At 38.1% G+C, this 17,649-nt stretch overlaps 1 protein-coding gene and 1 long non-coding RNA gene across 3 annotated transcripts in view; one reads left to right on the top strand and one right to left on the bottom strand.

Annotated features, from left to right (window-relative positions):
• LOC144381424 (uncharacterized) overlaps positions 1 to 17,649 on the top strand; it is a 131,268-nt gene that overhangs the window by 42,753 nt on the left and 70,866 nt on the right. The window lies entirely within an intron of this gene.
• Positions 1 to 17,649, bottom strand: part of PDLIM3 (PDZ and LIM domain 3) — a 31,963-nt gene that overhangs the window by 7,963 nt on the left and 6,351 nt on the right. Inside the window, exons 2-4 of one of the 2 annotated variants that reach the window (XM_036070597.2) lie at positions 13,988 to 14,139; positions 12,284 to 12,368; positions 3,521 to 3,588 (exon numbers count right to left, since the gene is read on the bottom strand). In XM_036070597.2, coding sequence (XP_035926490.1) covers positions 3,521 to 3,588; positions 12,284 to 12,368; positions 13,988 to 14,139 — 305 coding nt within the window. Of the gene's footprint in view, positions 1 to 3,520; positions 3,589 to 3,960; positions 4,149 to 12,283; positions 12,369 to 13,987; positions 14,140 to 17,649 lie in introns of both variants that reach the window. The other variant, XM_036070598.2, reaches the window with a different exon arrangement.

Genomic DNA, 17,649 nt, shown 5'->3' with positions numbered 1-17,649 from the left:
CAGAGAACAATTTATGTGATGTGTTTATCTCAAAGCCCATTTTCTCTTAGGGCTTAAGTATGACTCTTGCATTTACTCTCTGGGGCTACTAATGCTAACCTTAGCCCCATATAGACAGCAAAAACCAAAAGGATATTGGACATTGACTTTGTTGACTTCATCAATGTTGTAGCCTGCTTAGTCTGGACAACCCATGTCACAAAATGGATTTTTAAATTTTTTTTGTCTTGCGTTATCCATTGCAATCACCTGCATGACCTAAATGAGGCAAGTACATATGGGTGTGCTCCTTCACTTCCTGGCTGTTGAGAGCCTATTTAAAACCCAATCTCTAAATTGGTTAATCACATACAAAATGCCCAGTGGCTTATTTACCATTTTTGTAAGCTCCACACTGTGCTAGCTCCCGAAGTCGACCTCAGTTGGTAAAAAATAAAAGTAAATTTTCAGTTATAGTGCAGTTTACTCAGGATTATATTGATTTAAGTTAAGTGCAATGAAGCATATTAAATTGTAATTTTGGGATTTGAAACACTGAGTTAAATCTTGGGAGAGTTGGGCTTAAAATAGTGAACCTTGTCAGCAAGCATTTATAGCTACTTTGACCCTACTGGGTGCCAGGCATAGAGCTAGACATAGAGTAGATAGATAAACTATGAGCAGTCAGAACTTACAGATAGACCTTATCTTGTAGTTGTAATTAGTAATCTTGTATATAGCATGTTTGTGTATATAATTTTATTTAAGCAAGGATTGTGTCTTCTATTGCCTTGCTTCTTTCTCATTCTATTTAGGGGCCCATAGTTATTGAAGAGATAGGAAGTAAACCCTAAGCAAACACGAATGACCTTTTATAAATTTCTGGGGCAGTTTTACAAGATCTCTTGAACTGATGATTTAAATAAATAGTTTTCATGGACTCCGGTCCCTGTGGGTAGTATCATGGGTCACCATGACCTACCTATTCCTGTGACTGAAAATGTAGGTACTAATGAGATTTCTTTGACTTTGACTTAATGACTTGGCAAGACCACTTGTAAGCTTGGTGATACACTCAACTACTTCTTGTCTCTGTAGATCATCAGACAGAGAACTGATTTCTCTGGCCTGTATACAGGCTTTTTGGGAGGAACTTCTTGACGTGACCTGTCCAAAAACCACTCACAAGATTCTATTTTATCATTTGGATCTATAAAATAAAATTTTTAAATTTACATATTTGCATATGAAAATACTGACTTTCTAATATGATTCAATTATGAAATACTTAAAAGAACCATAACTATCAGTAAGGCCCTAGGGAGATTAACATATTAGCAATCTAGCATCTCCCACTTACTTCTGATTAAAAAATTGTTCATTGATGTGTAGTTGTAGCTTGGTGGATAGCCACCTCAAATTCCACCATGACAAAAGAATCATTTGGTAAGAACAAGGAATTCAGAAGCTAGAGCAAATAGTGAGAGGACACAGGAAGAAAGGAAAGGTAGTAGAGGCATTTTTACAATTCTTTAAGATTAAATGCTGGTGCCTGTCTTTCATCCCTGTTCCTCCTCTCTCCTCTCCCAAATTCAGCTATATTGAAAGGCACCTTACAATGACAAAAGTATGAGGGGCTTGTCACAATTACCATTTTTGAATTAAAATGCAAATATAAAAAAAGGCCATTAGCTACCTAAATCTCTCTGACTTTCCCTGAATTTTTATAAAATTAAATGTGTTACTGGTCTTTAGCAAAGGCAAGATCTGTGTCACCCTAATGCCCTCCTGAAGTCCTATAGTTCAGATTAGTGAACTTATAGTTAAACCAACGTCAAAAGAATGCAAGTGTATTAATTTTACGATGCTTCTTTAGAAAGTTGTATATATATTTATTCAATAGTAACATAGCATTTTTACTCTTAATCTAGTGTTATGGTATCAGGGTGGGGCTGGGAAGCTATTGAATGTGGAGAAATCGGGAGACGATTCAGAGGAAAATGGAATGGGAACCAGAGAATGAAAAAGAGAAGTAAAAAAGGCTTGTGCAGAATTGCATGTATGAGAGAGGGGTGATAGTTTTGTTTCTTCTTGCCATCAGAAAATATTATCAGGTACTCTTAGGATTTTGTTCCTTTATCTAATGAACATTTATGGAGCATTTGGTCTGTCCCAGCCTTGTTTCTAGGTGCTGGGAAGATGGAAGGTGCTCTATTCTAGTGGGGGGAGATGTACTTGGTAGTCACTGCCTTTTTAGCATCGTCTCCTGATTTTCCACTCTATTGCTTCTGTCTGAGTCTGATATCACAAAATTGTCCAGCTTATTTTGAGATAATCCTCTGGCCCTGACTCCAGTTTATGGAAAGGTCTGCATAAGGAGATCATATATCAATTGATGACTGACCACCCAGAGCACGTATCATAAACTTGGATACCCCCAAGGGCTAGCAGGGTTACACATGTATGAAAATGGGCCAGGTATCAGGAATGATGGGCATTTTGACAGGATGGAGAGAAGATGTTCCATCTTAAGGCATTTACTAAGTTCATTTTTTTTTTAACAACAGGAGGATTATGTAAAACACTGTCAATTAATCAGATGGGCCACTAGTTTGGGACACTGGATATAGATCATTAGTCAATAATCCTAACCACCAACTTCCTTCCTCGGGGCTGACTAATGTGGCTGAGGTCAGAGGAATGGGTTTGCGGTTTCCTAAAGTCACTCTTTCCCAAAGTGCTAACACAGGGCATTAATTTCCCCCCCTTAGGTTGAAGTACAATTTCTAGAGAAGATATTTATTTGAAAAGGATCATCTGAAGATGATCTGTTTCTCTGATTGACAGCCATGAAGAGCTTGCTCATTCTTATTGCTGTGTGCACACAGTTCTCCATGAGGGGTAACCAACATATCTCCCTCTCTCCCAACTCTTTCCTTATACTTATATTCCCCTGTGTGGAAAAGTTCCTTTTCAAGTGGCCTCTCTTTCTTTGTAAGGATCCATAAGAATGCAGAGTTATTTTTATGTAAGAGCTAGAACGAGTGGGATTACCCAGCGGGCTGAAGTTGCAGTGAGAAGCAGGTGTTGAGGTGGCCTCTTCAGAGAATGTCCAACATAGAAAGCTGCACCAGGACTCCCACTGGGCCCCACCTGCTTCCTTACTCCTGACTTGGGGCTGGTTGCCAGGTTTATTTCTGCTGGCTGGGCCTTCCTGACCTGGGAATGGGGTACACCTGCCTGCCTCAAAGGTCACTGTGTCCTGGATGGGCTCCTCAGAACAGCAGGGGTATTAGTTATAAATATACGTGGTGATTGCCTAACTTTTCACAGCTCTATAATCTTGTCAGTATTTATTCTCAGAAATGGAGGTTAGTGGCCTCCTCTGCTCTGTGAAGTGAGTTTGTTTCTTTTGCTTTTGAAATAAGCTTCAGGATGAACAGAGTCACTCCAAACACCTATGCGTTACTCTTCTTAGTGATTAGTAAGGATTTATTAAAGAAACATGCACTCCAGACATCAAAATCTCAGAGCTTATGACCTGCTTCGGCCTGGGATTATGAAAGGTTTGGGCCGAATATTGTGCTTGTGTTCAAAGTAGTTCACATCCTGTAAAAACAAAGGGTTAAAAAGTTCCTCAGTGGAAGATAGTTTTTTTTTTTTTAAGATAAAAGTAAATGAATGATAATTGTACAGAGAGGATTATTTACCACCAAATAGTGACATGACTAAGAAGGGTGACAATGGAACCAGAGTGATTTCTTCGTTTTAAGCATCTGTTCACTAGAAATGTTCAGGAACTGGCAGATTGGACTCCAGAACATCAGAACCATGTTCTAGATGCTTGTCTTTAAGCTAAAAATCTGATCGTGCCTTCAGGAAAGTAAAAATAAAACAGCAAGAGCTGAACTTTTGAAAGGAAAAGAACCCGTACTATCACTGTTAAGAGCATGGTGGCCGGAAACCCAGTCAGATACTTACTTTTGAGGCGAACTAGGAATGAGACCTCGCAGCTGTCCGTGAAGTGCATCTTGTATATTGCTAGTTGAATAGAGCCCAATTGGTGAGTTATAGGAAGCGCTCACTACCTGTCTTTTGTCATCAATGTTTGCTGCTGCAACAAAAGGCTGGGCCCTTCTGTTGTGCGCGGTACCAATAGGTTTGAACTCCTGTACAATGGCAGACAAAATACACAGAGCCACAGAATGCACAAGAAAGCCGTTAATGAGCAAACCAACAGCATCGCTATTGTTAATCAAGGCTTCTTTACCCCATTGCAAGATTCATGGCAAGGTTAAAGGAGGAGGTGAATATAAAACTTTCTATGTTTTCTGTGAACTTTACATGTGCTGTACTCAGCCACAAAATGGTGCAAAGGAATTGATCTTATTTAAATATTATAAAATAATTCGAACATTATACCTTTCGTCTGGCCCTACTGACTTTTTACATCTATAGCTTTTAAGAAATTCTCATATGACTCCTTTGAAGACAGAAATTCCGTGTCAGAAATGAGATTTGGGGCTTAGAATAATTATTATACTTCACATTTCCTCAAGTAGAACTTACGTTTGCTTTCTCTTCTATTAATAGAGAGCTTTTATCTTAATAAAAGTTACTCCATTTTAGGAAATGGAGGAGGGAAACAATCAGAAAGAGAGGGAGCATTTGTGAATGACTATACTGAATCACTTTAACTAATCCAAGTAAAATTTTCTTTTTTCTTAATACCTACCACAAAAAACAAAATTTTTTTTTCAAAATTTAAATTTCAGTTAGCCAACATATAGTACATCATTAGTAAAAAACAAAATTCTTAATTTGCATTAAGGTCTAACCTTAAATTTAGAACAAATAATAAGAATTAAAAGATGATTTTTCCCTATGAGAGCAGGTTTTCCAATTTTTATATAGATTTATAATTTTGTAAAGTCATTAAATATGTTTTTCTTCTAAGCAACAGAAGAAAACCAAAAGGGAAGGCTAAAATACACACAAGCTGATTCTCTTTCCAAATCTTTTCATTTGGCAGGATCAGTAAGATAAATCTTTCCAATATTTTCACTCACACACTCACATCGACTTCATTTACTTTTGTGAATGTGCCACCAGTTTTTCACACAGATTTCAACTAAGTACAAACATTTATGATTCTTTGAAGTGTTACTGAAAAGAGGCTGTTTTTATTAAAAAATAAAAAGGTCTTGTGATATTCTTACTCATGTCATTTTTTTCCCTCCTTGTCATTACAAATGAATAAGTTGTGGGATGGTGCTTTTTTGTTAGAAAAAGAGACTGTCTTCCTTTCTTAGGGGGTGGAATCAGTTTTGCACAGAGATTCGTGCTTGAGAACACCAACAACTTCCTGGAGGGACCCATGCCACAGAATGCTTCGTTTTGGTTCTGAGCAGGCAGTCATCACAGATAGTCCCTGTTCCTCCATCCAGGTCTGTTGGCAGTTATAAAAGGAAGTGAGGTGCAGCTTCAAATACTAGTGGAGTCTTTGACTCCAGCTGCCCCAAATCTCATGGAACGTGAAAATCAGTGAGGTGGTAGAGAGCAGCTTTTCTCTCATCAACCTCAGACAGCATAGTATAACAGCCTCTTGAACTTGAAAAGGTCTGAGTTGAATACAATAGCCTGTGATCCTAGAGTATTGTTGGCTTGACTAATATCTTACTGATTCATTATTTTTACCTCCAGAAGAGTGGCTCACTGCCTACGAGTTGGTTGGGTGACAAGATAGCTGCCGTTATTAGGTGGCAGAATGACCGAAACAACCAAATTTGGCTTTAGAAAAACGCTGAATCCCACAACCTGTGAAAACGTGTGTAGTCAAACATTGATGTAGTGGTACCATCTGATTGTTTTGGCTGATTTAATAATGAATTTTGATTGGGTTTTTATGATTAACCATTCTGATTAGCCATTATTATGGTATGAAAAATTGAAATGGAAATAATTGTAAGTAATGACAGTGGCCATGATTCAAGCCTTTGTTACTCTTTTTGGTATGAAAGAAGACAGAAGGCTAATTGTCTCATTTAGTTTTGGTGTATTTTAAATTTCTTAGGCTAATTAAATGAATCAGGCAGAACTGAAGGACTCAAGCTTTGTGGAATTAAAAAAATGTTTTTCTTTTAATTTAAGTATACCTTAAAGATCTTGGTAAATAGAATTAAAATTATAAAAATTAGTTAATGCCATATGATGGTTTTACGGGGAAAATGTCTCTGCCCTTATTACTTCTTAGTCTTAAAATGATAAATAAACATGGATGGTGACTGTCCTATAAATGAGGCAACTTCTCTGGAAATATTTATGCACTGGTAATCTCTAGTAGTGCTTCCAAAAAACAGCATATGAGTTAATGAGCTCCAAGCTTTTTCTTTGCTGTTTTCATTTTGGGTTATATATTGCAGAAGTTGCAAATGGTAATTTGTTAAAAAAAAACACCTTCTTTTTTCTGCACATAATCATAAAAGGATCATAAAAGGAAGTGTTTCTAAGATAGCCTTCAAACATTTGTATTTAGGCTTTGCAAAGCATTAGTTTAAGGGCTGCTAGAGTCATTCCAAAAAAAAGCATAATGAAGTGTATACATCAAAGGTAAACATTTAAGTATGGCACGGAGAGGCAACATTCTATCCAAATCTTACATCATTGTTGATGGTCAAACTGAATCAAGAGACAAAACCGATGAGAAGTTTGCTATTCCACTTTAATTCCTTTTTACTTTTTCAGGAAAATCATTAGTATCAGAAAATACCAGTAAAAAAAAAATTATATACCAGTCAATGTAGTCCAGCTCTTGTGTTTATTTTTCCCAGACAATAGCATCCAAATGATTCTCATCTTTTAGGAATTCAATAAGTAATCACTACACCTAATTAATGCATTTTCAATAGTATTTTTTAAATGTTAGGAGCTTATATTAAGGAATAATATTTTGAATTCATAAAATGCTCAAGCTGCCAGAGTCAAAGCTAGGTAACTGGATAGAGATTCGCTGATATCAGGAGAATGCAGGTCTTGACAACCATCTCCCAAGCCCTTAGAATAACCTCAGCAATGACAGCATTCACAGACACATCCACCTTTCAACTTCTTACTGGAAGAAGTTGTCCAGAGATAGAGATTCAGTCCAAGAACTGAGGTAATTACCAGCTCCAACAGAAACAACATGTTCGATAATGTGCGTATATGTATTTATTTATTTATTTATAAAAAACAGTGGTGGGGAAATAAGGTAAACAAACTATATCAAGTGATCATATACTTGACCAAGCCACACTGAGTAACTGACAGTATTTTATCATGTTTGGAATTTATGAACAATCACCACCCTTACCTCTTGCTCACCCCTCAAATGAAAAATAAAGTCGCCCTTATAACTTTTTCCCCCAACAATCTGTTTCAAGTGTTTCCCATATATAATAGGGGGAGAGTTTGGGGAAATGCTGGGAAATGGGGTTTAAGAAACCTTGTTTTCTGTAATCCACCTTCCAGTTATCAACAAATTGTAGGATAAAGGTATATTTTGAAAATATAAACAACTGGGGCGCCTGGGTGGCTCAGTTGGTTAAGCGACTGCCTTCGGCCCAGCTCATGATCCTGGAGTCCCAGGATCGAGTCCCGCATCGGGCTCCCTGCTCGACAGGGAGTCTGCTTCTCCCTCTGACCCTCCTCCCTCTCATGCTCTCTGTCTCTCATTCTCTCTCTCTCAAATAAATAAATAAAATATTTATAAAAAAAAAAAAAAGAAAATATAAATAACTTTAACCCATATCTCACTTGATTTTGTGTGTTGTTCCTATACATCTTTATTATTAAATCTTCTATGGCAAGGATGCAGTCCTTTTATGGAAATAGACACAGCTATCTTCTCTTTTAGGAAAGAATGATTTTGTTTCTTTTTTTTTTTTTTTTTAAGATTTTTTATTTATTTATTTGAGAGAGAGAGAATGAGAGAGAGCAAGCACATGAGAGGGGGAGGGTCAGAGGGAGAAGCAGACTCCCTGCCGAGCAGGGAGCCCGATGCGGGACTCGATCCAGGGACTCCAGGATCATGACCTGAGCCGAAGGCAGTCGCTTAACCAACTGAGCCACCCAGGCGCCCAGAATGATTTTGTTTCTGAAAAGCATCTTTCCTGTATGGGATAGCTACATTATAATTTTAAGTTAACTATCATTAAACAAAGAGGAGGGTAATGTTTTATTTGAGAATGCCAGATTTGGAGAAGGACACAGAGCTCTAAAAACACCTTTAGTCTAGAGCAATAATGCTTTGTATAGGAAAATGCATATGTCTGCTCATAGGCCATATTCAGGATTGTATAGAAGGCATTTATTCAATGGCTGGGAACAACTTTTTATATATAAATATGTAACTTTTTATAAATAAATAAGTAACATTTATTCAATGGCTAGGAATAACTTCTAAGGTTCTATTTAAGCCTAAGATTCAAGTCTAAACTGATAAAAACAAAATGTAAGTATTTAATAAAAACATGGACAAATGAAAAAAAAAACTGGGTATTAAAATTTCATGTCAGTTATTGCTATAACTGTCTAAGAAAAAGTCCCCAAAGCCTAAATCTATGCATAGGGAAAAAACTGGAAAGAAATACACTAACATTTTTGTTTTGTGGCTGGGTTTAAATGGTAGGATATAATGAGTTTTTTCCCCAGTGGATATATATTATTTTTAAAATGGACGAGTATTATATTCCAATAGCAAAGATCACAAAACCTGCAGTTAAAGTTTCACTTGGGTTGAGAAACAAGAACTCAAATATTGTATTGCTCAATGGCCTTTTCTCTTCATCTACAGTAGCATCTGAAAGCATGATATATTAATGGCATGTGTTTCTCAGATGGACACATCTTTGTTGCCCAGAAAGTTGCTTCATTTGCAGAGTTCCCATTTTCGGGGTGGGGATGGGGGAAGACCTCTCTTTGCAAGACCTCTTTTTGCATGGCTTGTGTTAACAAAAAGATAAAATAAGAAGACAAACATAACCTCAGTTTAGCTTTTCTCCACTCTCATGCTACAGGTTAAATTCACTGCTTGTATTTTTTTTTAATCACTGCATTTTGTTAAGTTTATGCTTTGGCGCTTCGGATAGCAAGGGTCATGCTGGAGTTTAGCTATGTTTGTAGGGAATGTCCGTTCTGAAGTGCCAAGTTATGTGAACTGATCATGCAGAAATCTGGCCTGAGGATCCGAAGGACAGGAATCCTTTGGCCCATTAGGGGAAGAATTGAAATGGTTCTTATCTCTGAGACCTTCAAACACGGGCCTCTTGGAGGAGGTGCCAGTAAGAATTAGTCATGACTCAAACTAAAGGAATGTTCAAAGGCTCCATCTGACTGGCTTCTGGAGCCTTTAACCCAATCTTCACCTTTTTTTTTTTTTTTCAAACCTATCTCATTCTCTATCTTTTCCCCATTTGTACTATCATACATGTCCATATTGCCTAACCCCAAAATGTAGGACATGTGGGCTAATACATGATTGACGAGAGGCCAGAGCACTTAAAATTGGGCTATTTTTAAAAATCCAGTTCTTGGGATAATCATGGTCATACGTTAGTACTTGTAGATTGATAAAAGGGGCTTCTTCGAGAACGAAACTCAAACAGTTGGCGCTTAGACTCCAGTTCTGGAGAGATGTTAGCAAAACACAAGCTCCCATCTTGGCCTAAGCTCAGCCCGTGCTTAATACATACTTGCTGAGTCACCCACATGCCAGACACTGCAACATGGTCAGGGATCACTGGGGATCTGGTACTTTGGTCAGATCTGTCTCATTGACCCCATATCTTAGCATCTCATATTGGTGAAATTGGATTTTAAAAATTAGGAGAAATTTTGAATGAATGAATGAATGAATGAATAATTTGCAAAGGGTGCAGTACAATTTTGGATGTGTACTATATACGGCAAGGAAATTCAGAATTTTATCCATTTTGTCCTGGTGAGAATAAGAGATTGGGTGGTTAATTAATGCATATGTATGAGCCTTTTTTTTTTTTTTTTAAAGATTTTATTTGTTTATTTGAGAGAGAATGAGATAGAGAGAGTGCATGGGGAGGGGAGGGTCAGAAGGAGAAGCAGACTCCCTGCTGAGCAGGGAGCCCGATGCGGGACTCGATCCTGGGACTCCAGGATCATGACCTGAGCCGAAGGCAGTCGCTTAACCAACTGAGCCACCCAGGTGCCCCAATGCATATGTATGAGCCTTAAACTTTCACTTCTTCCTGTTGTTTTTTAAAACACCACATGATCTCTTTTTCTCATGTGTTGCCTCTAAGTGATGAGTCAATGAAGGTGGGAGGAAGCTGGTGGGCTTGGGCATTACTGCAAAGGACAATCTGCAAGTGATAGCTCTGCCTGGAGAGCTTTGCTTTTTCTCCTTCCAGTTTTTTCTTCTATCAAAGATAATGTTGATTGGAGGTGTTATTATTCACCAATCCACCTCGATGCCAGGGGGTAGGCCACCACCAGCATTCAGACCCCTTTCACCACATTTATTATCTGGCTTGTCTATTTCATCTTTCACTCACTCTTCCTGAAGAGCTGAGCTCTGACCTGACCTAAATCCCATTCAACCTGCACTCTTACCACGCAGCAGCAGGGGCTGGTGGCAGCCGAGCACCATTCTGAGAACTGGGTCCCAAGGGTGGTCCTGGGCAGTGTTAGAAAATGCAGTTTATCCGTAGAACCTCCAATTCCTTTCACTCATCAGCTATTTATTGAGCGCTTGCTATGCGCCATGCTGGGAGACTCCCAAGTAAAGAGAACAGACACAGCAGCTCCCACCTTCATGGATATTCCGTACCCTGCTCACTCGCTTTGGGGCCTGTTTTCTCCTCCTTTGCTCTTAGTGATTTTTAGGTGCAGGCCCCTCCTTTCTTCCAGTCAAAACTCTAGGGCAAGGATCTAATAAACTCATGCCCTCTAAAGGTTAAGCCACTCAGGATGTTTCTTCTCCTAGGGGGATGTTATCTGAACTGAAAGTAAAGTTTTAATCCAAAGCAATTTGTAAGGACCCCTGTAGTAGTAATGTGGAAAGCGTTCCTGGTGTCCAGGAAGTCCCGTCACATGGGCAGCCTCCCATTTCACTGTCAGGAAAGGCCAGCCTGGTGGGAGGGGGTAGGTACCATACCAGTATTACCAAGAGCTCCCACAAAATTGAGTACCTCTAGGAGCAATTCGATGTGCCAGGTTCTTTTTCTATAGTATTGTATTTAAATCTTTGAGAAGCCCTATGAGATACAGGTTCGTGTTACTCTAAGTGTATTTTATCAAGGAGAAAGTGGAGGTAAATTTATGGAGAAAGTGGAAAACTGGAAGCACAAATTCAGGAGTTGGTGATCCTGGATAAAGGAAATGCTGCTGGAGCATAAGTTACAAATATGTTCTCAATGCATTTTCAATAGATATATAGGAAAACTACAGTTTGGGAATATTTAATCCACTTAGCATGAATACTTGTTTAAAAAGGGATACCCAATTTATATATCTGTCTCTCTAAACTTGGGACACTTCTGGCTAAGGAGAGGTTCTAAAATCCTTGTCTTAATTACATTTTCCCACACAGCACAACTGAGGGTTGGTTTCATTTCAGGGTTTTTTTTTTTTTTTTTTTTTTTTGGAGTTTTTGAAAGTAGACATCATCAGATAAGCATCAGATTATTAGATTAATTTAGCTCATTAGAACTGCCTCAAGGGAAAAATCCTCTATCTTCTGTAATTCTACTGCATGGGTAGAGTATCACCATGATTACATAATGCAAAACCCTTTTTGCAGAGTAAACTTAATTATAGAACGCCAGAACTGAGAATTAAAAAGGGATGTAAAATAAGATCTGGATGAAGACCTCAAAGAATTAAAGTTCACAATAATTATTAGATTAGAGACACCTGTTTCAAATGGTAGACACTAATTTCGTTTTGCTTTGTTTTAACATGTTAAACTTCCTGGATTATGTCATGGTCATTTGGCAGAAGTCCATCATAAAGAATGAAAAAATAAGTAGACTGTACGTAGATAGAGCCAAATTTTTGTCCTGAGAACATATTTGTCTTTTAACAAGGCACTTGCCTGGGGATACTTCTTTTTTCTCTTGATATAAAAAGACATGGATAATATAAATTAATCTCACAGGGTGAAGATAGACAATTACTCCATCAGGTGGCTTATTCTGATTTTTTATATTTGTCATTTCTTCCTCTTGGAAGCATCCGCATCATTTAAAAGAAAAGATAATGTGAATATCATTTATTCTAAAATTCATACCTGTGGTTCTGCTTCTAAGTTGATTTTGAAAGGGTGAGCCTTCCCATCTTCAGATACCTGTGGAGACCATAAGCGAGCTTCTGCCCTGTGAATAAAAGAAATTTTGTAAACTCTAAATTCTAATGGTACTTCTGGTTTTAGCATAATTTAATCTACTATAACGTGTATGAAAATACTGTCGAACCTTGATAATTTAAGCAAAAACAATACTCCGTGCTCATTATTCTGTATTCTCCCATCTAATTTGTTTTTTGGGTACTTTTGGGGAAACTCGAATGGATAAAAATAGCATGGAGGACAACTATAGACTGAAGTTTGTGTCCCCCCCGCCCACCAAGTTCCTATGTTGCAACCTTACCCGCCAATATGATGGTTTTTGGAGGTGAGGTCTTTGGGAAGTAATTAGGATTAGTTTAGGTCATGAGGTTAGAGCTGCCATGATAGGATTAATGTCTTTATTTAAAGAGGAAGAGACATGCGATCTCAGTCTGTGTGTCCACGCACCAAGAAAGGCCATGTGAGGAAATAATCAGGAACCTGACCATGCTGCATCCTGATCTCAGACTTCCGGCCTCCAGAACTGTGAGAAATAAACTTTCGTTTAAGCCACCCAGTCTATGTATTTTTGTTATAGGAGCCCCAACTGACTAAGGCAAAGACATTGTACAGTTTCTGGGGAGAGTAGGTCTGTAGTACCTGCAGGAAACAGTACAGGAAAGGAAGATTCTGGAGACATGACCACAGGGCAAACTCCCTAGGTTTCCTCTACTTTCCTCCCATCCTACCCAGGCCACCACAGGAGACTGAGTGGTGTGCCAGGGGGATTTGCTGTTGGCATCAAGGAAATGAGCCTTATCTAATCTCATGTCCTTCTCATGTATCTGTTTGGGACCATGTGCTCCTAAGGGACTGTGTGCTTGGCAGGAGCATTAGTTATGCATAAATAGGGAAAGAGTCAATTTCACCCCTGAAATGGCAGATTGGCTGATTGATTGGGCCTTCTGAACCACAGCAGGGAAAGTTGGGAATATACTAGCAACAGGATAAACACACACTAACAACCACTATAACAAAACATTATTTTCACAATTCAGCTTCAGACCAGGCCTATGATGGCAAAAGATCAGGTTCAATTTCCTTTTTTTTTTTTTTTTTTTGGTTAGAAATGTCTCATTTCTAACATTCTCACTGCATGTGCATGCTTACACCTTGTCAGATTCTTCTGGGCTGAATTCTGTACAAAACAGCCAAAGGCATACAGGCTCTTAGCAACCAGTTTTCAATATGCTCACATTTTGGCAAGTCAAGAGATTCTTTTAGGAGAATCTTTAAATTCCATTCCATTCTCTACCACATTTAGAACAGCAGTACCAGTCGTCGTGCTGTGCAGTGTTTCTGTAGACAGTACCTTTAGTGGTTCTATTTTCATAGTCAATTAAGAGGAAAAAGAATTCTTTTAGCCTCTTTCCTTATTCTGACATTCCAGAGAATTCTTTTCAGAAATAGTTTGTTAACAACTACTAGATTGACTGACATCAGTGAAGAACAGACCAAAGTGGCTGCTATACTAAAAAAAAAAAAAGTCTGTCAAAATTCTAGGTCTTGTGAAACTCTTTCTTATTGGGAGGATGAAATCATTTATAGTTCTGGGTCGGGTTCTCCTGCAAAACAGATCACATTTTAACACCATTAATTAAAGAGCACCTGTCAATTTTGAGACACAGCTGGTGTGTTGCTGCTTTAATCCTGTCCTGTGCCTCAGCATGAGTCATGGACTCTGTACCAAAGCCATCAATAGCCAGGATGACATCTCCAGGACATAGGTTAGCAGCTGCCGCCTTGCTTCCTGGAGTAACCTGGAAGAAATCATGGCATCATTTAAAAAACCAACATTCTGCAATATCTTGAGTTTTTTGCCTGACATTTATAATTCAGCTTGGTAATATTTTAAATGTTTCGCTGGGCAGGGAATTTTATTTTATTATTATTATTATTTAAAGATTTTATTTATTTATTTGACACAGAGAGACACAGCGAGAGAGGGAGCACAAGCAGGGGGAGTGGAGGAGGGAGAAGCAGGCTTCTGCTGAGCAGGGAGCCCGATGCGGGGAGCCTGATGCAGGGAGCCTAATGCAGGACCCTGGGATCATGACCGGAGCCAAAGGCAGACGCTTAACGACTGAGCCACCCAGGCGCCCCAAGGGCAGGGAATTTTAAATCTAACTTAAAATAATTCTTAAATGATCAATTGTGTTAGCTCTATGTTTCCACCATGCTAAATAATTTTGTCTCTCACTAACCACATTTCATCTATCATGACATCTCTTATTCTCTTCTAAAACATCTTCCTTAACGCTCTGTTTTCTTTGTTTTAAACAAAGTAATTAATTCTTTAGGGTTTTTTTTTTTTTTTTATCCGTAACTCCCTATTTGGGAGTACAACCTCACCACATTTAGGGAGCTTTTATATTTGAATTGAAACTACTGTAGCATTGCTGTAAGTAATGATCTTTAAAATTCACATGAAGGGGCATCTAGGATGTAGAAAACTGGAAAGAGAATCACTCCTGCAGTAATAAGAAGAAGCCATATAATACAAAATTATAACTTTTCATGAGCTATTCAGAGAGCTAAAGCTGCAGGGCAACCAACTAAGCCTGGAATCTAAGGAAAGACAGGTGCCTCCAAGGAAAGTCAAGATGTAAGCAACTTGTACCACTTGCATCAGAGCACAGAGGAAGATGGAGGCAGCATTTGGGTCATAGAGTTCAGCTAAAATGATGAACAAATCACTAAAGTTAACATTTAGAGTCTAGAACCCCTGGAGACTGCAGATACAAGAGAAGTTTGTATTTATACACAGTGTCTTCTCCATGAATGAAAAACAGATTGAACAAATAAAAAGCAACTAACAAGATGCTAGGTTTTAATTAAAAGAAATTACATTAAATGTAAATGGTCTAACACATCATATTCTGTGTTTTAACAGAGATTGTCAAAAGTAGGTAAAAAAAGATCCAATTTTATGCCACATGGATCCAATTTTATACCCACATGGATTTCTCTTCTTTTCTTTTCTTTTCTTTTTTTTTCTTTCTTTTTGGCAGGGTGTGTGTGGAGGTGGATGAAAGGAATACTTAAGGATATGGGAAACATGGTTATTAAATGTTTAAAATATAGCAAATTTGAAATTATTAATTACTATGTTGGGTATTCAGTTTTTGATTGCTATACATACTCCTAATTTTTTTGGGTAAATCCCAATTATTTACAACTGCCTAATAGTCCTTACCTGGTCTTACCCTACCTACTTCTCTACTATTCTTGCTCCCCTCCACCCACTGTGCTATATTCCAATTTCCTTTCAGTTCCTCAAATATACCAAGCATGTACCCTTGTCAGGGTTTTACATGCACTGTTATTTTTGCCTGAAATATTTCCCCCACTCTTCACCCGGTTGCTCCTCTTCATCCTTTAGGTCTAGGCTTAAATGTCACATTCTCAAAGAGACTTCCCCAAACATCTGAAGTAACTTCTCCAGACCTTCCCCTCATCATTCTCCACCATTACATTTTGTTCATTTCCTTCCTGAAGACAAGTTGTACTTTAATGTTTGTTTATTTACTTGTCTTTGCAACTAGACTGGAAGTTCTTGAGGATATGTATAGTATTATGTATATTTCTAATGTGTCACAGTTTGTATTCCAGTATTTGGAATAAATGGATAATTGAAAATGAATGAAAGCGTTATTTAAAGCAGAGCTCATGAAACAAAAAGAGCTACTTCCTATATACCCAAAGATTATAGCTATTAATGTCAACCTATCATTGTTGCATTTGCAAGTTCCTACTGTTTAGAGCAGAAGAATGCATGGGACTTGACTTAAACCTCAAACTGCTCCAGGAATAAACTAGATAGTTCCTAATATTTTACTTGAGGGTCATTCATTCATTTTTTTCTCTATTTGCTTAATTAATCTAGCTATCGATTCTATTTAACTTTATGGCTCTAAGGGATAGCCAAGATTCATCTAAATGAATAAAATTGCGAAGGTAATAAATTCTCACATGTCTGAGATCTTCAGTCTAATCACCAAAATGTATATTGTACTCACTTCATTTCTGTGATCATCTCACTGTAGTGATTATGATTATTTTCTAATAGGAACAGTTGACAGAAGCTTGGTGAAGACAATGGGGATTATTGGGCACCTGGGTGGCTCAGTTGGTTAAGCAACTGCCTTCGGCTCAGGTCATGATCCTGGAGTCCCGGGATCAAGTCCCACATCAGTCTCCCTGCTCGGCGGAGAGTCTGCTTCTCCCTCTGACCCTCCCCCCTCTCATACTCTCTCTCTCTCTTTTTCTCTCTCTCTCAAATAAATAAATAAAATCTTAAAAAAAAAAAGACAATGGGGATTATTATATCCCAGCCTTTGGGAGGCATTTCATAGCTGTTTTCCATTTGGAAATTCTCCCAAGCCCAGAACTGTTAGAATAAAAGTTTCCATCCCCACTGTGACTTGCAGGGATAGAAATAATCTTAAACTTTTAATCTCCTCTAGCTACAGTTTGTCAAAATCAGTACTATCTATTTTTGAACTTTGGAGACCAGAAGTCTTTTCTTTGAGTTAAAAAATGAGAAAGAATGGCTCAATATGTTTGCTTTTAAAACCTCACCTAGGTTTTCTAATATACTTAAATAGATTTGTTATATAATGCTCAATCTTGATTTAGAAAAACCTAACATCATTTTTTAGCTCTGGTTGGGATAAGTGGAAGGTAGGGTTGTGTGTGTGTCTGTCTATATCAATTTTAAACTGAGACATCTGGTGTGTGTTGAACTTTGATACTGAACTTCAATACTGAGTTTCATTAAGAGTATTAATACATAAATATTAACACTGTCTTATATTTACTCCAAATATCATATTTGCAAAGCTCTTCCTAATAATTTTGACCATTGCAACAACTTTAAGGCAAGCTGGATGATGAAGACTGTTTTTTCAGAAGAGGGTAAATGTCCAAGTAACCTGTGGCTTCCTACTAAGATGGGAACAGCTGTTTGGCTATGTCAGCAATGGTTTCAGAAGCCAAATAAGAAAGATAGTTGGGGAGGTCTTGGTGGCTAAGTCGGTTAAGTGTCTGCCTTGGGCTCGGGTGTGGTCCTGGGGTCCTAGGATCGAGCCCCAAGTCGGGCTCCCTGCTTGGCGGGGAGTCTGCTTCTCCCTCTGCCCCTCCTTGTGCTCTCTTTCTCTGTCTCAAATAAATAAATAAAATCTTAAGTAAAAAAAGAAAGGTGGTTGATGGTGATGCCAGAACTCACTTCTGATTTTGCTTTCAACCTAGTGATTAATGTCCTTGGATCT

Source organism: Halichoerus grypus, chromosome 3 (assembly GCF_964656455.1).
Source record: "Halichoerus grypus chromosome 3, mHalGry1.hap1.1, whole genome shotgun sequence".
In the NCBI taxonomy this organism is placed as follows: domain Eukaryota; kingdom Metazoa; phylum Chordata; class Mammalia; order Carnivora; family Phocidae; genus Halichoerus; species Halichoerus grypus.
The sequence above is the reverse complement of the archived record's forward strand: the minus strand, read 5'-3'. Positions and strand labels throughout refer to the sequence as shown.